Source organism: Carcharodon carcharias (assembly GCF_017639515.1).
Source record: "Carcharodon carcharias isolate sCarCar2 chromosome 27 unlocalized genomic scaffold, sCarCar2.pri SUPER_27_unloc_2, whole genome shotgun sequence".
Classification (NCBI taxonomy): domain Eukaryota; kingdom Metazoa; phylum Chordata; class Chondrichthyes; order Lamniformes; family Lamnidae; genus Carcharodon; species Carcharodon carcharias.
The window spans coordinates 546088-570870 of record NW_024470635.1 but is presented as its reverse complement, the minus strand read 5'-3'; the positions used below and the strand labels follow the sequence as shown (position 1 = coordinate 570870).

The 24783-nt window shown below is 45.2% G+C and overlaps 1 protein-coding gene across 1 annotated transcript in view; it reads left to right on the top strand.

Annotated features, from left to right (window-relative positions):
* Positions 1-24783, top strand: part of LOC121273856 (gastrula zinc finger protein XlCGF57.1-like) — a 71413-nt gene that overhangs the window by 1534 nt on the left and 45096 nt on the right. Inside the window, exon 2 of the mRNA XM_041180993.1 lies at positions 8001-9465. Within this exon, the coding sequence (XP_041036927.1) occupies positions 8375-9465 (1091 nt within the window). The 5' untranslated portion in view covers positions 8001-8374. The remainder of the gene's footprint in view (positions 1-8000; positions 9466-24783) is intronic.

Below are 24783 nucleotides of genomic sequence, written 5' to 3'. Positions count from 1 at the left end.
GCACTTGTGTCAAATAAGGTCCCTTGATGGCCTGAACCCAGTCCCACAGTGACAACATCTGAACGGTCTCTTGTCAGTGTGAACACGTTGATGGGACATCAGAGTTTTACAGCACGGAAAGAGGACCTTCGGCCCATCATATCCACTCTGGTCATCAAGCCCCTATCTATTCTAATCCCATTTTCCAGCACTCGGCCCTTAGCCCTGTAAGCTGGAGCATTTCAAGTGCTCATCTAAATACTTCTTAAATGTTGTGCGGGTTCCTGCCTCTCCCACCCTTTCAGGCAGTGAGTCCCAGAGTTCCACCCTCTCAGTGAAAACATTTTTCCTCAAATCTCCTCTAAATCTCCTGCCCCTTACCTTAAATCTATGGTCCCTGATTATTGACCCCTCCATTAAAGGGAAAAGTATTTTCCTATCCACCCTATCTATGCCCTTCATAATTTTGTACACTTCTATCAGGTCCCCTTCTCTGCCTTCTCTGCTCAAAGGAAAACAACTCCAGCCTATCTAGTCTCTCTTCACAACTGAAAAGCTCCAGCTCCTGGCAACATCCTGGTGAATCTCCTCTGCACCCTCTCCAGTGCAAACCAGAACTGCACACAGTATTCCAGATGTGGCCTAACTAATGTTTTATACAGCTCCATCATAACTTCCCTGCTATATATTCAATGACTTGGCTAATAAAGGCAAGTATCCCATATGCCTTCTTAACCACCTTATCTGCCTGTCCTGCCTTCAAGGATCAATGGACATCATCTCTGAACTTATTGATCATACCTCCTACATACATGTCTAGATCATTAATGTACACTACAAACAGCAAGGGACCCAGCACCAAACCATGCAGTACACCACTGGACACAGGCTTCCAGTCACAAAAGCAACCTTTGACCGTCACCACCTGCCTCCTGACACAGAGCCAATTTCCCAAATTGCCCTGGATTCCATGGGCTCCTAACTTCTTGACCAGTCTCCCATGCAAGACCTTGTCAAAAGCCTTACAGAAGTCCATGTAGACTACAGCAATTGAACTACCTTCATCTACACATCGAGTCGCCTCCTCGAAAAATTCAAATTTATTGGACATGATCTCTCCCTGACAAAACCATGCTGACTATCCTTGATTAATTCTTGCCTCAACAAGTGAGGATTATTTCTGTCCCTCAGAATGTGTTCCAAAAGTTTCCCTACCACTGATGTTAGACTCACTGGCCGATAGTTCCCTGGTTTATCCCTCCCACTCTTCTTTAATAATGGTACCACATTAGCTGTCCTCCAGTCCTCTGGCAGCCCTCCTGTGGCCAGAGAGGATTTGAAAATTAATGTCAGGGCCCCTGCAATCTCCTCTCTTGCCTCCCACAGCACCTGGGATACATCTCATCTGGGCCTGGGGATTAATCCACTTTTAAGGCCCAATAAATACCTCCTCCCTCTCAATGCTAAGTTATTCAAGTATATCACAGTCCCCCTCCCTGATTTCTATACCTACATCGTCCTTCTCTATAGTTAATACAGATGCAAAGTACTCATTTAAAACCTCACCTACATCTTCTGGCTCCTCACCCAGATTGCCACTTTGGTCCCTTATGGGCCCTATTCTTTCCCTGGTTATCCTCTTGTCCTGAATATACTTACAAAATGCCTTTGGATTTTAACTTATTTTACCCAGCAGTGTTTTTCATGTCCCCTCTTCACTCTCCTAATTCCTTTTTTAAGTAGCCCCCTGCACTTTCTATACTCAAGGGCTCCCGGTGTTTTGTGCCCTCGGTATCTACCATAAGCTTCCTTTTTCTTTCCTTATCCAATCCTGTAAATTCCTCAACATCCAGGTTTCTCTGGACTTGTTGGTACCACCCTTCACCTTTACAGAACCATGTTGGCCCTGCACTCTCTCTATTTCCTTTTTGAATGACTCCTACTGCTCTGATGTAGATTTTATGACAAGTAGCTGCTCCCAATCCACTTTGGCCAGATCCTGTCTTATCATTTTAAAATTGGCCTTCCCCCAATTCAGAACTTTTATTTCCGGTCCATCTTTGTCCTTTTCCATAACTATTTTAAATCTTACTGAGTTATGGTCACTATCACTGAAATGCTTCCCAACTGACACTTCTACCACTTGCCCAGCTTTGTTCCCGAAAAGCAGGTTCAGCACCTCTGTTGTAGGGCTTTCAATGTGCTGGCTTAAAACGCTCTCCTAGATTTTAAGAATTCAGCCCCCTCTAAACCTTTCACACTTTGTCTATCCCAGTTAATATTGGGAAAGTTGAAATCCCCTAGTATCACCCTATTATTTTTACACTTCTCTGAGCTTTGCCTACATATTTGGCCTTCTATCTCTCCCTGGCTGTTTGGGGGTCTATAGTACACTCCCAACAATGTGATTGCCCCCTTTTTATTTTTAAGTTCTACCCACATGGCCTCATTTGAGGAACCTTCTAAGATACCATCCCCCCTTACTGCAGTAATTGACTCCTTGATCAATATTGTGACACAACCACCTCTTTTACAACCCCCACGCCGCCCCCCCTCCTGTCTTGCCTGAAGATTCTATACCCTGGAATATTAAGCTACCAGCCCTGCCCCTCCCTCAACCATGTCTCCGTGATAGCAATGATATCATATCCCCATGTGCTAATCAACATCCTCAACTCATCTGCCTTACTCGCAACACTCCTTGCATTAAAATAAATGCCATCCAGCCTTGCTATTTTCCCTTGTACCTTAACTTGATTATGTACATTCTACCTTCCAGACTGACTTGTTTTTTCTTACATACCTGTCTGTATATCACCCCGACTATACCTCGGCTCAGTTTCCCACCCCGGTGCCAAATTAGTTTAAACTCCTGCCAACAGCACTTGCAAACCTCTCCACACCTTTTAAAGCACTTCTCACACCCTGGTCCTTCAAAAGGTCTCTCACCAGTGTGAATGTTGTCCCAGCAGGTGGGATGATGTCCTGAACCTTTTAACGCACTGTGAGCAACTGAATGGCCTCTCCCTAGTGCGAATTCACTGTGTTTCAGCAGGTCAGTCCAAAGAGACATACATTTCTCTTGAACAAAAACAAAAGTACCTGGAAAAACTCAGCAGGTCTGACAGCATCTGCGGTGAGGAACACAGTTAATGTTTCAAGTCCGAATGACTCTTCATCAGAACTAAGGAAAAACAGAAAAGAGGTGACATATAAGCCGGTTTAAGGTTGGGGGGGGGGGGGGGGGGGGGTGGGCGGGGGCGGCGCGGTGTGGTTGGTGGTGGTGTTGGCAGTGGCACAGGTAGAGCTGGATAGAGGGCCAGTGATATGTGGAGATTGCCAAAATTTCACCAAACTGGAGTCTGGATTTTACATCTTTTGGCAATCTTTGGCAATCTCCACCTATCACTGGCCCTCTATCCAGCTCTACCTGTCCCACCGCACCACCGGCCTCCCACCTTAAACCAGCATGTATTTCACCTCTTTTCTATTTTTCCTTAGTTCTGAAGAAGTCATTCAGACTTGAAACGTTAACTGTGTTCCTCTCCGCAGATGCTACTGAGTTTTTCCAGGTATTTTTGTTTCTGTTCTAGATTTCCAGCTTCTGCAGTATTTTGCTTTTAACATTTGGTTTGAGTTTGCTGTGCGTAAATCCTCCCCTTCCAAAGGAGTTTCCAAAGTTTCGGTGTAAACTGGGCCCCGGGAGTTTCTAACCTGGATAAAAGCAAAAAACTGTGAATGCTGGAAATCCAAAACATAAACAAAAATACCTGGAAAAACTCAGCAGGTCTGACAGCATCTGTGGAGAGGGGCACAGTTATCATTTCGAGTCCGTATGACTCTTCAACAGAACTAAGGAAAAATAGAAAAGAGGTGAAATATAAGCTGGTTTAAGGTGGGGTGTGGGGGGTGGGGGGGGTGGGGGACCAGGTAGAGCTGGATAGAGGGCCAGTGATAGATGGAGATAAAATTGTTGAACTCAGTATTCGGTCTGGAAGGCTGTAAAGTGCCTCGTCGGAAGATGAGGTGCTGTTCCTCCAGTTTGCGTTGAGCTTCACTGGAACATTGCATCAGGCCAAGGATGGACATGTGGGCATGAGAGCAGGGTGGAGTGTTGAAATGGCAAGCGACAGGGAGGTCTGGGTCATGAGACTGTGACTGGCTTCAATAAGATGATTACATATAATTTTTTTAAGTGGAAAGATTTGAAATGAAGCCGGGGCAGTGCCTCAGAACACATTGGACAGAGGAGCCCACTTCATCAATGCTACTAGCATAGGATCTGATCCCCATTTCCCCACCACTGCTCCATTCATGTCTGCAGGATATGTGGCCTATGAGAGTGACCAAGGACAGACTATGTGGAGTGGAGGGTTCAGCAGCAGAACTGAGGGAAATCTGAGCACAAAACAGTGCTCAGGGGGAAGAAGTTAAGGGATGTTTCTCAGACTGAAAGAAGTGAGAAGTGATGTCCTGCAGGGATCCATGCTGGGAGCAACTACTGTTCATCACTTGGAATTGGAAATATCTTTATGTAATTTACAGGTGATAACAGTTGGGTGATAGAGTTAATAATGGGGAGTCCTGCACAAAAATCCAGGAAGATGGAAACAGACTGGCAAACTTGACAGATCAGTCGGAAATAGAATTCAATCCGGTGAAATGTGAGGAGGTTCATTTTGGGAGGAGCAATAAAGAGGCAGTTTTTGGTTAGAATGTAAGAAATTAAATGGGGTAGATGATCAAAGAATTCTGGAAATAAAATACACCCACATAAATCACTAAAGGAACAACAGAAATTGCTAAGAGAACAAAGATAGAGCTGATGTTCATTTCGAGAGGAGTTTAGTCCAACAGCAGTGAGGGAATCTTAAATTTCCAGAGGATATTGGTGAACTTGAAGGACTGTGTGCAGTTCCAGGCTTCATATAGAAAGGATACTTAAGTACTGAAGAAAATGCTGAATAGATTTAAACATACTCTGTAGGATATGTATCAGTGTCTTGATAATTTAACATGTTGCCTCATTCTACTGTCCACATTAATCCTTCAATGTTGTTCTGTTGTTGAGTAGCTGAGCATGTCTGGGAAATGTTCTTCAAAGCAGACTCACCCCTGCCTTTCTGCACGTTTGTTAAGCCACACATAATAAATCACATCTGCACACTCACACTGGTATCCCAATATCATATTATACATGCCATTTGCTACAAGCAAAAAATGAAATGACCCCCAGAGAGGCTGTAACTACCAACAACTTATAAGCTATAGTGCACCTTTTATGTAATAAAATGACGAAAGGCGCTTCATACTCACATTAGAAAACAAAATATGACACGTAAAAAGATATTTAGTCAGGTGATCAAAAGTTTGGTCAAAGAGGCAGGTTTTAAGGAGCATCTTCCAGCAGGAAAGAGAGAGAGGTGGAGATAAAAGCAAAATACTGCGGATGCTGGAAATCTGAAGCAAAAACAAAAATACCTGGAAAGGTTCAGCAGGTCTGACAGCATCTGCGGAGAGGAAAATAGTTAACATTTCGACTCCATATGACTGTTCATTAGAACCCTGATGAAGAGTCAGATAGACTCGAAACGTTAACTGTGCTCCTCTCCACAGATGCTGTCAGACCTGCTGAGTTTTTCCAGGTATTTTTGCTTCCAATCCGGGTTTGGAGACCTACACCGGATGTATGTGAACCTTTCTAGTCCACCCTCCAACTCCAACCCTCCTTCACTCGGCCCTTTCTCACCCACTGGACTTTCAGTCCGGCCGCATTCATTCCAGTCCCACCTCGGCACTGCGCATGCTCCACTCCCAGCCGGCTCCGCCCCTTAATCACTCCGATTGGTTGGAGGAGCAAATGCACCCGTTCGGTCCTCCTGTCCCGCCCCCTTTTCCTATTGGTCCGGAGCTTCCGTCAATCATTTGAGTTGGAATATGCGCAGCCCATGAAGACAGACAGGAAGAGAGCTCGAGCGAATGGATTTAAAATTCGGGTTTAAAAAGAGCGAGTGCGGATCCAGAGTTGAAAACAAAGCTGTGAATAGACATAGGGCCGGCGGGTGAGTTTGGAAGTTTCATAAGATCACGGCATCGGCCCCAAACCCTCAATAAGAAGCCAGCGGTTCCGGGGTGGTTCGGCACTGCGGGAGGAAGGCCCAAGTTAACGGTCGCCATCTTTATAGGGGCAATGAACTGATGGGCGCATGCGCGGCCACTTTTTAAATGGGGCAATGTAGGGACATGCGCATGCGCAATCCCAGCTCTTTTGGCTCATGCGCCCCCATTCCAGGAAAGGGGTAAATGTGCTACGGGCGCATGCGCATTCTTCACCCTTCGGCGCAATGAACAACAGGGTTTCCACCATGGCCCGAGGGAGACATTCCCAAATGTGCGGTCTACGGGACTTTTAGATCAGCAACAAAAGAATTGTAAACACACAGTCACTCATTCGTACAGAATCTAAGTATTGCTGAAAAGAGACATACTGTTGAAGGTTTTCATGTTGCACTCATCTGGACAGATGCAAGAAAACCAAATTTCTGAGCAAACAACAATTTATGCTGCACGAGGAAAGGGTGTTGACTGGTTGGCCAGTCAGCTCTGATTGGTCAAGGCATTGCCATGGACAATGCACCAAAGAGCTATCATCCTCCATGCTTTTGTTAAATTCAACAAAAGGCCCCATGCCTGGACAAGCACCTTCTGCCTGCAGTGGACAGTTCCCTGTGTATGAATATATGTCACTTCTAGCAAGCATAAGTGAGCCACATTATGAGCCCTACTGATAATCTTTGAAAATCCCTGTCCTTGCGTCTGTCCTGATGAGTACAAAATGAAAGGTTTTGACAGAATGTCATTTTATTAGCAGTGCTCAAGTGTCTTGAAGGGAGAAAGTGTGGTAGACAGAGGGAGAAGTGTAGGGAGAGAATTTTGCAGCTTGGGGATGAGGGAACTGAAGGCAGGTCACCAACGGTGGAGCCATTAAAATAGAGAATGCACAAAAATCCAGAATTAGAACAGTGCAGATATCTCAGAGCATTGCGGGGCTGCAGGAGATTACAGAGATAGGGAGGGGCAAGGCCAGGGAATGCTTTGAAAGCAAGGATGAGAATTTTAAATGAAGTTGTTGCTTGACCGGCAGTCAAGACAGGTCAGGAAGCAGAGGGGTGTTAGGGGAATGGGACTCGGTGTGAGTGAAGACACAGACAACAGAGCTTTGGAAAGCTTAAACTTTACGGAGGGTAGAATGTGGAAGACCAGCCAGGAGTGTGTTGGCATAGTCAAGTCTGGAGGTAAAATGGTATGAATGAGGGTTTCAGCAGCAGATGCACTGAGACAGAGTGAAGTTGGGTGATATTACGGAGGTGGAAACAGGCGATCTTATTGAAGGCAGGGATATGAGGTCAGAAGCTCATCTCGAGATCAAGTGTAACAAGGTTGTGAACAGACTGGTTTAATCTCAGGCTGTTCCCAGGGAGAGGGATGGAGTTGGTATCTGGGAAATGGAGATTGGAGCAGGGACTGAAAACAATGTCTTCAGTCTTCTCAGTGTTTAATTGGAGTTAATTAATCATCAGGAAGAGAAGCAGGAACCAGAATGGGCCAGGAAACTGATCCCAGAGAGAAGGAAGGAAGGAAACCCTGGGAGGTTTGGAGAAACCACCTTCATGATCACTCATTAAATCTCCACCCAGTAAGTTTTGGACACAAGGTTAACATCTGCTATTCTGTATGGTCGGTCAGGGGGTTTCAGATTAATGTTTTGTCACGAGTAATGATGGAAGTGAATGATTAAACATATTGTGATCTCAAGCTGTATAAATTTGTTAAAAATATACGGAAAGAATTCTCCAAAACTCTGTTTGGATTTCAGCACAGGGAGGAGGGAGAATGTGTGGGATAGGGATTTGCAGCTTTGGGGAAACAAGAGGAAAAAATGTTCGATGGAAACTAGGATTGTTTGTTCTGAATTTCTATCCTGTACTGACAGGGATGACTTTTGTACACTCCTTTCACAGGGTATTGGAAGGGGAGGACTTGCAGACAGGGAACTCAAACCAAACATCACATCAAGATCCGACAGAGTCACTCGATTCATCAGGACCTGAATATCATCGGCCTTTGAATGTGGAAGGAGAAATGTTTGTCTATTCTGTCTGTGGGAAAAGATTTCAAACATCAGTGTGACTGGAAGAGCACCGAGACACACACACACACACACACCCGAGTGAGAGTGTTTTAGTGAACTGACTGTGGGAAGAGCTTTAACCAGTTACACAGCCTGAAATAACATCTCACCATTTACAGTGGGGAGAAACAGTACACGTGTTTTCTGTGTGGACGAGGCTTCAACTGATCATCCAATCTGGAGAGACACAGGGATACCCACACCATGGAGAAACCGTGGAAATGTAAGGAATGTGGGAATGGATTCAAATACCCATCTCAACTGCAAAAGCATCGACGCAGTCACACTGGGGAGAAGCCATTCACCTGCTCTGAGTGTGGGAAGGGATTCACTCAGTCAGCCAACCTGCGAGCACACCAGCATATTCACACTGGAGAGACACCATTCACCTGCTCTGAGTGTGGGAAGGGATTCACTAAGTCATTTGACTTGCTGAGACACCGGCGGGTTCACACCGGAGAGAGGCCATTCACCTGCTCTGAGTGTGGGAAAGGTTTCACTCAGTCATCTGACCTGCTGAGACACCAGCGAGTGCACAGTGGGGAGAGGCCATTCACCTGCTCCGAGTGTGGGAAGGGATTCACTCAGTCATCCAACCTGCTTATACACCAGCGGTTTCACACTGGAGAGAGGCCTTTCACATGCTCCGAGTGTGGGAAGGGATTCAGTCAGTCATCCCACCTGCTGGTGCACCAGCTTTGTCACACTGGAGAGAGGCCGTTCACCTGCTCTGAGTGTGGGAAGAGATTCATTCGGTCATCCCACCTGCAAACGCACCAGCGAATACACACTGGAAAGAGGCCGTTCACCTGCTCCGAGTGTGGGAAGGGATTCACTCAGTCATCCCATCTGCGAACACACCAGCAAATTCACACTGGGGAGAGGCTGTTCTCCTGCTGTGAGTGTGGGAAGGGATTCACTCAGTCATCCGACCTGCAGAGACACCAACGAGTTCACACTGGGGAGAGGCCGTTCACTTGCTCTGAATGTGGGAAGGGATTCACTCAGTCATCTGACCTGCTGATACACCAGCGGATTCACACTGGGGAGAGACCGTTTACCTGCCCTGTCTGTGGGAAAGGATTCACTGCTTCCTCTGACCTGCTGAAACACCAGCAAATTCACACTAAGGAGAGGCCATTCAGCTGTACTTCCTGTGAAAAGAGATTCAGGTCTTCAGCCCAGCTCAAAGCACACCAGCAAGTTCACACTGGGGAGAAACCATTCACCTGCTCTGACTGTGGGAAGAAATTCACTCACTCATCCCAACTGCAGAGACACAAGCGAGTTCATCGGTGACTGTAGGGGTTGGACTCTCCTGTTATTGCTGCTGTTAATCACATCCAGGACTGAACCATGTTCGTTCTGACGGTTGAGGTTTGTTTCTGCTGATGATAATTATCCCTGTAACTGGGCTGAGTTCAGTATTCTGGATCTAAAGCTGATTGTGTTCTCAGAGCTGCAGTGGACCAGGAGGCTGCACAAATATCCCCATGCTCAATGATGTGCTCCATGCCGTGCTCCTATCCAAGCTGCTCCAGCACAGCTACAACTACCCATCAATGTGGAAAATTGCCCAGGAATGTCCTGCACACAAAAGCAGGATAAGTCCAACCCAGCCAATCACCATCCCATCAGTCTACTCTCGATCATCAATAAAGTGATGGAAGGGGTCATCAGCAGTGCTATCAAGTGACACTTGCTTAGCAATAACCTGCACATTGATGTCCAATTGGGATCCACTAGGGCCACTCAGCTCCTGACATCATTAACGGCTTGATTCAAACATGGACAAAAGAGCTGAATTCCTGAGGTGAGGTGAGAACGACTGCCCTTAACATCAATGCAGCATTTGATTGAGTGTGGCATCAAGGAGCCCTAGCAAAACTGGAGTCAATGGGAATCGGGGGGGAAACTCTCCGCTGGTTGGAGTCATACAGAACACAAAGGAAGATGATTGTGGTTGTTGGAGGTCAATCATCTCAGTTCCATGACATCACTGCAGGAGTTCCTCAGGGTAGTGTCCTAGGCCCAACCATCTTCAGCTGCTTCATCGTAAGGTCAGAAGTGGGGATGTTCGCTGATGATTGCACAATGTTCAGCACCATTCGCAACTCCCCAGATACTGAAGCAGTCCATGTCCAAATGCAACAAGACATGCATGATATCCAGTCTTGGGTTAACAAGTGGCAAATAATATTTGTGCCAGACAATGACAAATTCCAACAGGAGAGAATCTAACCATCGTCCCTTGACATTCAATGCCATCGCTAAATCCTGCACTATCAACATTCTTGGGATTACCATTGACCGGAAACTTAATGGGACTAGCCATATAAATACTGAGGCTACAAGAGCTGGTCAGAGACTAGCAATCCTGCAATGAGTACTCACCTCCTGACACCGCAAAGTCTGTCCACCATCTACAAACTGAAAATCAGGAGTGTGATGGAATACTCTCCAATTAGTTGGATGAGTGCAGCTCCAACAACACTCAAGAAACTTGACACCATCCAGGACAAAGCAGCCAACTTGATTGGCACCTCTTTCACATTCACTCCCCCTACCACCAACGAGCAGTGGCATCAGTATGTACCACCTACAAGATGCACTGAAGAAACTCAGCAAGGCTCCTTAGCAGCGCCTTCCAAACCCATGACAACTTACATCTAGATAGACAAGGGCAGCAGATACATGGGAACACCACCACCTGGAAGTTCCCATCCAAGCCATTCACCATCTTGACTTGGAAATATATCGTTGTTCCTTCACTGTCACTGGATCAAAATCCTGGAGCCCCCCCAACCCCAACAGACTGTGGGTATACATACACTACAGGAACTGAAGCGGTTCATGAAGGCAGCTCACCACCACCTTCTCAAGGGCAATTAGGGATGGGCAATAAATGCCAGCCTAGGCAGCGACGCCCACATCCTGTGAATAAATTGATATATACATATATACTATATACACAAACAAAGTGACAGAGGCCTAAGGAGAGACAAATACCAGAATGAAATAATATCACTAACTTGGCTCAGTTTTTGTTCCATTTCTGACTGGAAATTTGCAGAGGGCTGGCAAATGAACGGAAATAAGAGAACACGGATGTGTTTGGATGGCTTTCCCTCTATTTAAACGATAATTAGTTCCATCAGTACTCGGTTAAAATTAGAAACAACGAGAAACTTAGCCAGATTCAAACCAACTTGGGGAGAACCCAATAGGTTTCTAATCCATAGCCTTAACCACACGGCCACGACTACAGACCTTGCGAGTATATTAATGTTATTTGCATGAAATTATAGAATGGTTACAGCAGAGAAAGAGGGTTGTCTGCCTGTCCTGTCCCTGACATTATCCAATCTTTTCCCAGGACACTGCAATTTGTACTGTCTCTCCTCGTTCTTCCAAACTGGGAATGAAAGAGTGAGAATGAAAGAGGAAGAGAAGCAACAATTTTGTAGATCCCAGGGGAAAGAGACTCCAGGATCAGTTCATTGTGACAGTTCACACAGCAACAAGAAAACAACATTCCCTGATGAGGGCCAAACCCGGGCGGCAGGAGTGGGAGCGCCGAATAATAGCATGTTTAGTTCAAACACAGAAGACTTGTTCAGCCAATAACAGCATCGAGTGTGTTAGACATGAACAGGAAGTGAACAGTGAAGTGAAATAGTGCCACAAGCTGCAGATGTACAACTTTCAATTTCCAAAACCCATCAACCTCATCAATGCGTCTCCTCTGAAACTTTCAAGGTAAATATTGATCCTTTATAAGGGGCCGTTCCCAGAACTATACACAGTCCTCCAGGTGTGATCTAACCAGGGCCTTGTATAGCTGTAGCAAACCTTTCCCAGTTTTCTATGACAGCCTCTGTAACAAGTTGTACAACAAGGGGAATTAGATTGTATATATTGACTGAGAAAAATGAGGAGGTGCTTGATTAGAATAAACTTCATTTAAATTGAAATCAACAGCTTAAGTACTTTTTTGGGTTCAAAAATGGTATAATAATCCCCAGTGCAACTCTTCGTGTCATTGGGTCAAGGAAACTTTGTTAACACTGCAGAATTTAGCAGACTGGGCACAGCAGAAATTCCTGCTTATCTTTCGATATTACTTTTCTTCACTCAAGAGTTTTCAAAAAGGAATTGGACAGTGACTTGAGAGGGAGAAAATCAGGGTTATGGAGAGAGAGAGATGGAAACCAGGACCAATTAGAAAACTGTTTGCAAAATGCTTAGACATAGAAACAATGGGTGGGAGGTCCTCTTACTGTGCTGTGCCATTTGATGATGACATCGTTGATCAGTCCGTCTCCAGCATTCCTAATGAGAACAGCCGAATTCCATTTCTTCAAAACAAAGACCCAAAGTGCTGCTGCATGACGTCACCGTTTAATATTCCAGCCAGGTGCCTGCGCAGTTCAGAGGAGACAAGTAACATTCCAAATTTAGCTGTAAATCAGGAAATTGAAGGGAGGGAGAAACTCAAGAAAATTACAATCCCGAGGGAAATGGTACTGAGTAAATTGTTGGAGCTGCGGCTGACAAGTTCCCAGGTCCTGATGACATCGTTAGGTCTTAAAAGAAGTGTTGAGTGAGATATTTGATGCATTGGTTTTAATTTTCCAAATTCTCTACATTTGGGCAAGATTCCAAGAGATTGGAAAATAGTCAATGTAACTCTTTTGCTTGAAAAGGGAGGGAGGGAGGCAGAAAGCAGGAAACTACAGGCCAATTAGCCTAACATCTGTCATAGGGAAAATGTTCGATATTATTCTTAATGACGTTATAGCAGGACACTTAGAAAACTTCACGGTAATCAGACCGAGTCAACATGGTTCTGTTAAAAGCAAATCATGGTTAACCAGTTTGTTAGAGTTCTTTGAAGTTACATGTGCTGTAGATAATGGGGAACTGGTGGACGTACTGTACTTAGATTTCCAGAAGGCATTTGATAAAGTGCCATATCAAATGTTATTGCGGAAAGTAAAAGTTCATGGTGGAGGGGGTAACAGATTGGCATGGATAAAAGATTGGCTAGCTAACAGGAAGCAGGGACTAGGCAAAAATAGCTCATTTTCAGGTTGGCAGGATGAGTGGTATGTCACAGGGATCAGTGCAGGGGCCCCAACTTGTAACAATGTGTATAAATGACTTGGATGAAGGGACCAATTTATAGTTGCTAAATATGGTGATGACACAAAGATAGGAGGAAAGTAATGTGTGAGGGAGTCTACAAAGAGATAGAGATCAGTTAAGTGAGTGGGCAAAGACCTGGTAAATGGAGTATAATGTGGGCAAATGTGAAATTGTCTATTTTGGCAGGAAGTATAAAAAAGTATATTATGTAAACAGTGAGACATTGCAGGGCTCTGAGATCTAGAGGAACTGGGTGACTGAGAGCATGAATTGCAAAATGTTAGTGTGCAGGTACAGCAAATAAATAGAAAAAAAACCAATAGAATGATGTTTATTATAAGGGGAATTAAATACAAAAGTAGGGAGGTTATTGTTCGGTTATACATGGCATTGGTGAGACAACATCAAGAGTACTATGTTCAGTATTGGTCTCCATATTTGAGGAAGGATGCAAATGCATTGGGAGTACTCTAGAGAAAATTAACTAGATGGATACCTGAAATGGGAATGTTGTCTTATGAGGAAATGTTGGACAGGCCAGGCTTGTATCCACTGGAGTTTAGAAGAGTAAGAGGCGACTTGACTGAAACATCCAAGATCATGAGGAGTCTTGTGAGGGTGGATGTGGAGAGGATGTTTTCTCTTGTGGGAGAAACTAGAACTTGGGGTCACAGTTTAAAAAAAAGGTCACCCATTTAGGACAGAGATGAGGAGGCATTTTTCTCTTTGGGTAGTAAGTCTTTGGAAGCCTTCCAGAAAAGGAAGTGGAAGCAGAGTCTTTGAATATTTTTAATGCAGAGGTAGATAGATTCTTGATGAGCAAGGGGGTGAAATATTATCGGGTTAGGCGGGAATATGGAGTTGAGGTTATAATCAAATCAGCCACAATCTTATTGAGTGGTGGAGCAGGCTTGAAGGGACAAGTGACCTCCTCTTGCTCCTAGTTCATTTGTAACTTGTGATAGAGATATTAAAAAAAAAATTGACACACAATATGTTTAACACAAAGCTAATTTATTTCACTTTAATCCAGAATATTAGCCCCTATAACTGGACTAGAGTTTATTAATATCAGCAAAAAATAACATGGTTCATTCCTGGACGTGATTAACAGCAAAATCCAATCATTGTAGTTACTTGTAAACTCGTTATTGTGTCAGCAGATGGGACGAATGAGTGAATCCCTTCCTACACTGGGAGCAGGTGAACAGTCTGTCTCCAGTGTGAATTCGCTGGTGTCCAGTGAGTTGAGATGATTGCCTGAACTCAGCCCCACAGTGAGAGCAGCTGCACAATTTCTCATCAGTGTGAACACGCTGATGGCACAGCAGTCCCTTGGAACTCTTAAAGCACTTCCCGCATTCGGGGCATTTAAAAGGTCTCTCCCCAGTGTGAACTCGCTGACGTGTCAGCAGGTGGGATGACTGAGTGAATCCCTTCCCACACTTGGAGCAGGTGAACAGCCTCTCCCCAGTGTGAGTGCGCTAGTGTTTAGTGAGGGTAGATGATCACTTGAAGCCAATCTCACAGTTCGAGCACCTGAATGGTCTCTCGTCAATGTGAACTCGTTCATGGGACATCAGTTCCCAGGAACTTTTATAGCACTTCCTGCAGTCTGGACATTTGAATGGTCTGTCTTCAGTGTGAACACATTGATGGCGCATCAGGTCCCCAGAATGTTTATAGCATTTACCACATTCTGGGCATTTAAAAGGTGTCTCATCAGTGTGAACTCGCTGATGTGTCATCAGGTTGGATGAAGTAATGAATCCCTTTCCACACGTGGAGCAGGTGAACAGCCTCTCCCCACTGTGAGTCCGTCGATGAGCTTCCAGTTGAAATGGGTAATTGAATCCCTTCCCACAATCCCCACATTTCCATTGTTTGTCTTCAGTGTGACTGCATTTATGTTTTGACAAGCCAGATGATCGGCTGAAGCCTCGTCCACACACAGAACACGTGTACGGTCTCTTCCCACTGTGAACGGTTCTTTTTCCTTCCATATTCAAAATTCCATCATATTCAGATTGCGATAAATTAGGCGACTCCATCAGATCCTGTTGTGATGTTTAGTTTCAGTTTCCCAACTGCAAATCCTCCCCTTCTAGTACCCTGTGAAATTGATTTAAAACAGAAAAAAGGGAGTGAGAGAGAGCCCACAAAAACACGAAGGCAGGTTGTGAAATTGAGCTGAATGAATCTGGTAATTTGTGGAGCCGGCACTAGGAAAAAGTGACCATGGAAACTGGATTGTCATAAAAACCCAACAGGTTCACTAATGTCCTTCAGGGGAAGGGAACCTGCCACCCAGTCTGGGCCTACACAAGACTCTGGCCTCTATGGGCGAAGAGAACGGGAGAGAGAGAGAGAGAGATGAGAGACGGGCTGAATGAGACAAATTTCGTATCTCTACAACTCGACCAGAACCTCCCAAACCCTCAATCTCCACCACTTAGAAGGACCAGAGTGAACACCATCACCTCGAATTTCCCCTCCAAGTCACACTATCCTGACTTGTCTGGCATCCAGTACTGGATGAACAGAAATTTTCTCCATTTAAATATTGGGCAAACTGAAGTAATTGTCTTCAGCCCCCGTTACAAACTGCACTCCCTGTCCACCAGCTCCATCCCTCTCCCTCTCAACCAGAGTGCTCACAACATGTTGAAATATTTCACCCCAAGGTGAGCTTCCAACCATATATCCACATCATCACCAAGACCACCTATTTCCACCTCAGTAATATCACCCGACTCCACCACAGTCTCAGTATGTCTGCTGCTGAAATTCTCAAACATTCCTTTTTTACTCTAGGCTTAACTATCCTAACACACTCCTGGCTGGCCTCCCATTCAATATTCTGCTGCCCATGTGTTTACTCGCACAAAGTCTTGTTCGCCCATCACCCCTGTGCTTACTGACCTACAAAGGTTCCTCATTAAGAAGCACCTAAATTTTCAAATTCTCATCCTTGTTTTCCTCCCTATCTCTGTAATCTCCTCCAGCCACACAACCCTCCAAGATCTCCACACCAATCTAATTCTGGTCTCGAGCATTCCTGATTTTAATCGCTCCACCATTGGTGACCGTTCTTTCAATTGTCTCAGCCACAAGCTCTGGAATTTTCTCCTTAAACCTCTCCCCCTCACTTTCTTCTTTTAAGCTTTGGTCACCTGCCCCAATATCTCTTTATGCGGCTCAGCGTCAAATGTCACTTTATGACATTTCTGTGAAATACCTTGGCAAGTTTTAATATGTTAAAGACCCAATATAAATATAAGTTATTGTCACTAACCTGGACATATATCGTTGCTCTGCCTCATCAATAAGACATTGTAACTCAAAGCGTGAAGCAGTTTGATGGACAAGTTGTTCGAATTCCGTCATTGAAAAGATTCCAAAAACATTGCCCCCTACAGAGATGGCGGCGGCGCAAGCGCACCGCTGCACATTGTCCCCAATAAAGATGGCGACCGTTAACCCGTGAACTGTAACTGGGACAAAGCTGCGGCCTCGCTCGATGCAAACGGGTCAGGACCGGGAAGTTCTATTAAGGGGTTTGCGGCTTATGCAACATGTTTACGACACCTGTCCGCCCACTCGCCAGATCCATCGCTCCCTCCGCCCCGCCGTGCACCCACTCACTGATTGCGGATCCGAGAAAGGCATCTCTCAGTCGCCAATTGAACACTGCGCATGTTCGATCCGTGCCAGACCGCGCCCCTCATTCACTCCGATTGGTTGGAGGACCAGCAGCACACGCTCTGTCCTCTAGCCACGCCCCTGCTTGCTATTGGTCCAGAGCTGCCGTCAATCAGCCGGGCATTGTAATTTCAAATGGTGAGAGCGGCCACACTCAACCTGACTTGCTGATTCTTGGCAGCATTTTCTGTTTGGGAATCAGAGCTAGAGATGGATGGTCAGTTCCCCTCTGTCCGGGGGGGGATTCACACTCATTTCCCTAGTGCACTGATTATCACAGAGATAAAAACAAAAAACTGCGGATGCTGGAAATCCAAAACAAAAACAGAATTACCTGGAAAACTCAGCAGGTCTGGCAGCATCGGCGGAGAAGAAAAGAGTTGACGTTTCGAGTCCTCATGACCCTTCAACAGAACTAGGTGAATCCAAGGAGAGGGGTGAAATAGAAGCTGGTTTAAGGTGTGGGGGGTGGGGGGGGTTGGGTGGGGGGAGAGAAGCGGAGTGGGGGGTTGTGGTTGTAGGGACAAGCAAGCAGTGATAGGAGCAGATAATCAAAAGATGTCACAGACAGAACACAGAGGTGTTGAAGTTGGTGATATTATCTAAACGAATGTGCTAATTAAGAACGGATGGTAGGGCACTCAAGGTATAGCTCTAATAGGGGTGGGGGGGGCAGAAAAGATTTTAAAATAATGTAAATAGGTGGGAAAAGAAAAATCTATATAAATTATTGGAAAAAACAAAAGGAAGGGGGAAGAAACAGAAAGGGGGTGGGGATGGAGGAGGGAGCTCAAGATCTAAAGTTGTTGAATTCAATATTCAGTCCGGAAGGCTGTAAAGTGCCTAGTCGGAAGATGAGGTGCTATTCCTCCAGTTTGCGTTGGGCTTCACTGGAACAATGCAGCGGCCCAACGCAAACTGGAGGAACAGCACCTCATCTTCCGACTAGGCACTTTACAGCCTTCCGGACTGAATATTGAATTCAACAACTTTAGGTCTTGAGCTCCCTACTCCATCCCCACCCCCTTTCTGTTTCTTCCCCCTTCCTTTTGTTTTTTCCAATAATTTATATAGATTTTTCTTTTCCCACCTATTTCCATTGTTTTTAAATCTTTTATGCTCCCCCCAACCCCACTAGAGCTGTACCTTAAGTGCCCTACCATCCATTCTTAATTAGCACATTCGTTTAGATAATATCACCAACTTCAACACCTCTGTGTTCTTTTGTCTGTGACATCTTTTGATGATCTGCTCCTATCACTGCTTGCTTGTCCCTACAACCACACCACCCCCCTCCACTTCTCTCCCCCCACCCAACACCCCCCCCCACCAACATTAAAACCAGTTTATATTTCACCCCTCTCGTTGGATTCACTCAGTTCTGTTGAAGGGTCATGAGGACTTGAAACGTCAACTCTTTTCTTCTCTGCCGATGCTGCCAGACCTGCTGAGTTTTTCCGGGTAATTCTGTTTTTGCACTGATTATCATGTTTACTTTACATGAGAACGTCCCCGGTTCAATCCCGGCTGGAAACTTTGTTTTTACAATTGTTTTCCTTTTGATTCATTTATGAGATGTTCGGGGGAAGTTCCAAGATTTTGACCCAGTGACAATGAAGGAAGGGTGATATATTTCCAAGTCAGAATGGTGAGTGGCTTGGAGGGGAACTTCCAGTGGTGGTGTTCCCATTTAGCTGCTGCCCTTGTCATTTTTCGATTGTAGTTGTGGGTTCGAAAGGTGCTGCCTAAAGCGTCTTGGTGAATTCCTGCAGTGCGTCTTGTGGATGGAACACACTGCCGCTACTGTGCATTGTTAGTGGAGGGAGTGAATGTCCGTGGATGTGCTGCCAATAAAACAGGCTGCTTTGTCCTGGATGATGTCGTGATCTTGAGTGTTGTTCGAGCTGCATTCATCCAGGCAAGTGGAGGGTATTCCATCACAATCCTGACTTGTGCCTTGTAGATTGTGGATAGTCTTTGCGGAGTGAGGAGATGAGTTACTTGCTGCAGGATTCCTAACATCTGACTGGCTGTTGCAGCCACAGTATTGATATGGCCAGTCCAATTCAGTCAATGGTAAGCCTCAGGATATTGATAGTGGGAGATTCAGCAGTAGTAATGCCGTAAAAATTCTGTGATTGACACATCATCTGTCCTGCCATCCTTAACATGTTTTAAATAATTACTTAATTATATTCATCATTTACTTATTATATAGATTTTATTATCCTCACCTCCAATTTTGATACTATTTGAAACCTTAAGAATACAATAGACCTTAACCAATCACTAGATACTCACCAAGCAGCTAGCTCCTTTCCCTGTAGTAGAGCAAGAACCAATACTTACAGTGTGCAAAAGATAGAAAAAGGAAATGAATTCCTCATCCCTTAAATTCACCGAACTCGTCCTCTAACCAAACTGTACGCACTCCATTTCCTTAGCTGCACTATAGAGGTCTGTTTTTATAGCCAACTGAACTGGGTCTAGAGTAACCAGGTTCAACAACTTAGCTAATTAACTACTCAGCTCTCACAGCAGAGAGTGAGTCTAAGCTGCAAGAAAAAACTTTGTCTGCTTACATAGTACTTTCCAGTTACTGCTAAAGGAGTAAAGGTTATCGGGGGGAGGAGGGACTGTGAAATTGAGGCCACAATCAGATCGGCCATGATCTTACTGACTGGTTGAGCAGGCTCAAGGGGTCGAATGGCCTACTCCTCTTATTTCGAATGTTCAATACAGCGTGTTTAATATAAAAGCTGATTTATTCATACTAATAACCACAATAGTTGGGCTGCAGTATATTAACATCAGCAGAAATAAACAACAATGAATATGGTTCAGTTCTGGACGTGATTAACAGTAAAATCCAATCACCAGTTACTTGTGAACTCGCTGGTGTGTCAGTAGATGGGATAACTGAGTGAATCCCTCCACACACTCAGAGCAGGTGAATGGTCTCTCCTCAGTGTGAACTCGCTGATGTGTCGGCAAGGTAGACGACTGTGTGAATCCCTTCCCACACTTGGAGCAGGTGAATGGTCTCTCCCCAGTGTGAACTCGCTGATGTTTCAGCAGGGTGGTTGAGTGAGTGAATCCCTTCCCACACTCGGAGCAGGTGAACGGCCTCTCTCTGGTGTGAACTTGCTGCTGTCTCAGTAGGCTGGATGACTGAGTGAAACCCTTCCCACACTTGAAGCAGGTGAATGGCCTCTCTCCAGTATGAACTCGCTGGTGTTCAATGAGGTTAGAGGATCGCCTGAAACCAGTCCCACAGTGAGAGCACCTGAACGGTCTCTCATCAGTGTAAACACGTTCATGGGAAATCAGTTCCTGGGATCTCTTAAAGCACTTCCCACAGTTTGGGCATTTAAAAGGTCGCTTGTCTGTGTGAACATGTTGATGGGACATAAGTTCCCCCGAACTTTGAAAGCACTTCCCGTAGCCTGGGCATTTAAAAGTTCTCTCCCCCATGTGAACTCGTTGATGAGACATCAGGTCTCTGGAACTTTTATAGCACTTCCCACAGTTTAGACATTTAAAAGGTCTCTCCCCACAGTGAACTCGCTGATGTCTCAGCAAGTGAGATGAGGTAATGAATCCCTTCCCACATTGGGAGCAGATGAATGGTCTCTCCCCAGTGTGACTGCGCCGATGTGTTTCCAACATAGATGGGTAAGTGAATCCCTTACCACAGTCCTCCCATTTCCATGGTTTCCACCGGTTGTCCCTGCATTTATGTTTTGAAAGGTCAGACGATCAGCTGAAGCCTCGTCCACACGCAGATCACGTGTACGGTTTCTCCCCACTGTGAACGGTACTTTTTCCTTCCATGTACAAGATTCGATAATGTTCAGGTTATGATAAATTAGGCAACTCCGTCAGACACTGATGTGATGTTTGCTTTCAGATTCCTGACTGCAAATCCTCTCTTTCTCGTAAACTGTGCAATTGATTTAAAACAGAAAAAAATGGAGTGAGAGAACACAGAAAAACACAAAGGCAGGTTGTGAAATTGAGCTGAATGGATCTGGTAATTTGTGGGACCGGCACTAGGAGAAAGTGACCATGAAAACTGCTGGATTGTCATAAAAACCCAACTGGTTCATGAACGTCCTTCAGGGAAGGGAACCTGGCACACGGTCTGGGTATAAATATAACCCTGGCTTCTATGGGAAGAGGGAGAGAGAGAGAGACAGAGGTGGGAGAGGCACTGGGTATAACAGAGGGACTTTATATATCTATAACTCAACCAGAACTTTGACAGAATCTCCTGAATCACTAGTCTCTGCCACCTAGAAGGACCAGGGTAGCCGGTGTCTGTGAACATCATCAGCTCCAAGTTCCCCTCCAACTCCCACACCATCCTGACTTGTCTGACATCCAGTACTGGATGAATAGAAATTTCCTCTATTTAAATATTGGGAAGATTGAAGCCATTGAGTTCAGTCTCCTCTATAAACTCCACTCCCTATCCACCAACTCCATCCGCCTGAGACTGAACCAGATTCTTCACAACCGGCCACAAATCCACATCATCACCAAGACTGCCTATTTCCACATCAGTAACATTGCCCGACTCCAGCCCAGTCTCAGCTCATCTGCTGCTGAAATTCTCATCCATTCCTTTGTTACCACTAGACTTACCTATCCTAATGCACTTCTGGCTAACCTCCCACATTCAGCCTCCTTGTAATCTTGAGGTCATCTAAAACTCTGCTGCCCGTGTGTTTACTCGCACCAAGTCTTGTTCACCCATCACCCCTGTGCTCACTGACCTACAAAGGCTCTGAGCTAAGAAGCATTAAAATTTTAAATTCCTGATCCTTTCAAATCGCTTCAAGGTCTCGCCCCTCCCTATCCCTGTCATCTTCTCCAGCCTCATAATTCTCCGAGATATCTTCACTTCCGCTAATTCCAGATTTCTGGCTCGAAATCTTCTTTCCTCCAACAAACATGCGCACTGCCCCGATTGCCCCGCATAAAGGTGGCGGACACATATGCGCATTGCCCCTGATAAAGATGGCGGACACACTGCTGCACATCCTTAAAAGGAAGACGCCTGTTAATCTGGGCCTGAGATCGGGAGAAACGTTGCAACTTCCAAACCTGTAAAAATGTTGGACTGGAAACTTCTTGCCTCCAGCAACTGTTTATGAAAACTCCCCACTCACTTGGCGGCTCCATTTTCCCTCACCCACCTGCTGGCTCGATTCCTCTGCTCTCCTCGCTGATCTCACACAGCCGCCTCTGTCTTTCCAGCTTCGGACTGCGCATGATCCCGTCAGAGCGCCGGCTGCGCATGCTCTAGTTACTACCTGGCACTGCGCCTGTGCAAGGGCTTACCAGGGTGAAGATAGAGCATAACAAAAACAGAATTACCTGGAAAAACTCAGCAGGTCTGGCAGCATCAGCGGAGAAGAAAAGAGTTGACGTTTCGAGTCCTCATGACCCTTCAACAGAACTAGGTGAATCCAAGGAGAGTGGTGAAATAAAAGCTGGTTTAAGGTGTGGGGGGTGGGGGAGAGAAGTGGAGGGGGTTGGTGTGGTTGTAGGGACAAACAAGCAGTGATAGGAGCAGATCATCAAAAGATGTCACAGATAAAAGAACAAAAGAACACAGAGGTGTTAGTTGGTGATATTTAAACGAATGTGCTAATTAAGAATGGATGGTAGGGCACTCAATGTATTGCTCTAGTGGGGGTGGGGGGCATAAAATATTTTAAAATAATGGAAATAGGTGGGAAAAGAAAAATCTATATAAATTATTGGAAAAAACAGAAGGAAGGGGGAAGAAACAGAAAGGGGGTGGGGATGGAGTAGGGAGCTCAAGACCTAAAGTTGTTGAATTCAGTATTCAGTCTGGAAGGCTGTAAAGTGCCTAGTTGGAAGATGAGATGCTGTTCCTCCAGTTTGCGTTGGGCTTCACTGGAACGATGCAGCAAGCCAAGGACAGACATGTGGGCAAGAGAGCAGGGTGGAGTGTTAAAATGGCAAGCGCCAGGGAGGTTTGGGTCATTCTTGCGGACAGACCACAGGTGTTCTGCAAAGCGGTCGTCCAGATTATGTTTGGTCTCTCCAATGTAGAGGAGACCGCATTGGGAGCAACGAATGCAGTAGACTAAATTGGGGGAAGATAGAGCATATTCTGGATCTCGGTGAATGCTGGGTAATGTTACCGCCATTGAAGATCTTCATGGTTGTATGCAGAATCATATTTTATGATCCGATTTTTAAGTTAATTTATATAGCAACCAGAAGGGAATCTGTCCAGAGATAAAAGAAGAAAACTGTGGATGCTGGAAATCCAAAACAAAAACAGAAATACCTGGAAAAACTTAGTAGGTCAGTTCTGTTGAGTGGTCATGAGGACTCGAAACATCAACTGTACTCTTCTCCGCCGATGCTGCCAGACCTGCAGAGTTTTTCCAGGTATTTCTGTTTCTGTTTTTGTTGTGAAGGGAATCTGTCCTCTAGTCTGTGTCCCTAAGTGCTGAGAGAGGGAAATGTGCAGGGTGATTAAGAAGGATTTTATGCATCTTACTCCTCTCTTCCCTCCATCCGTTACACTGGGTGTCACTACCAAGTGATCGATCGCAGTGTTTTCCCAATCTACCTTACCACCGTGGTCTTGGTTACTGGGTGCTCATTGTCCATCCAGGTCACTCGCTATCATCCAACTCATGAAATATATTCTGGTGTTTGGATTAAAGAGGATCGACCAAAATTTGCTGGACATGCATTCGGGGAAATATAGAGAACAAGGGGACATCATGAAGGCACTTCAGCACCACCTTCTCAAAGGCAGCTAGGGATGGGCAATAAATGCTGGCCCAGCCAGTGAAGCCCTCATCCCGTGAATGAATTTATAAAAAAGTTAGAGCTTGGTCATTCAGCAGTGCAATCAAGCAGAGATTCTTCGCACAAAGTGGAGTAGAAATGTGGAACTCTCTCCGACAAAACACAGCGGATACTCAGGGTCAGCCGGAGGTTTCAAGATTGAGATAAGGTTCCACATCAAAGGTTCTTGCAGAAAGTTACATTCATGGTGTGGGGGTAACTTTTTGGCAGGTATATTAGATTGGCTAGCGAACAGGAATCAGGGAGTTGTCATAAATATGCCATTTTCTGGCTGGCAGCGTGTGACAAGTGATGTGCCACAGGGATCAGTGCTGGGGCCTCACGTTTTTACAATTTATATAAATGACTTGTATGAAGCGACCAAGGTATGGTTGCTAAATTTGCTGATGACACAAAGATAGGTAGGAAAGTAAGTTGTGAAGAGGACACAAGGAGGCTAAAAAGGGATACAGATGGGTTAAGTGAGTGGGAAAATATCTAGCACATGGCAGAGAATGCAGGAAAATGTGAAATGGTCCATTTTTGTGGGGAGAATAAGAAAGCTTCTTATCGAATTGATGAGAGATTGCCGAGCTCTGAGATGTAGAGGATCTGGGTGTCCTAGTGTATGAGTTGCAAAAGGTTAGTGTGCAGGTACAGCAAGTGGTTAGAAAAGCTAATAGAGTGTTAATGTTTATTGTAATGGGAGTTGAATAAGTAGGGAGGTTATACTTAAGTTATACATGGCATTGGTGAGAGCACATCAGGAGGACTGTGTACAGTATTGGTCTCCTTATTTAAGGAAGGATGTAAATGCATTGGAAGCAGTTCAGAGAAGGTTTACTAGACTAATATCTGGAATTGTTGGGTTGTCTTATGTCTTGTGGTGGAGCTCATTAGGGAACAGGCAATTCTAGATTTAG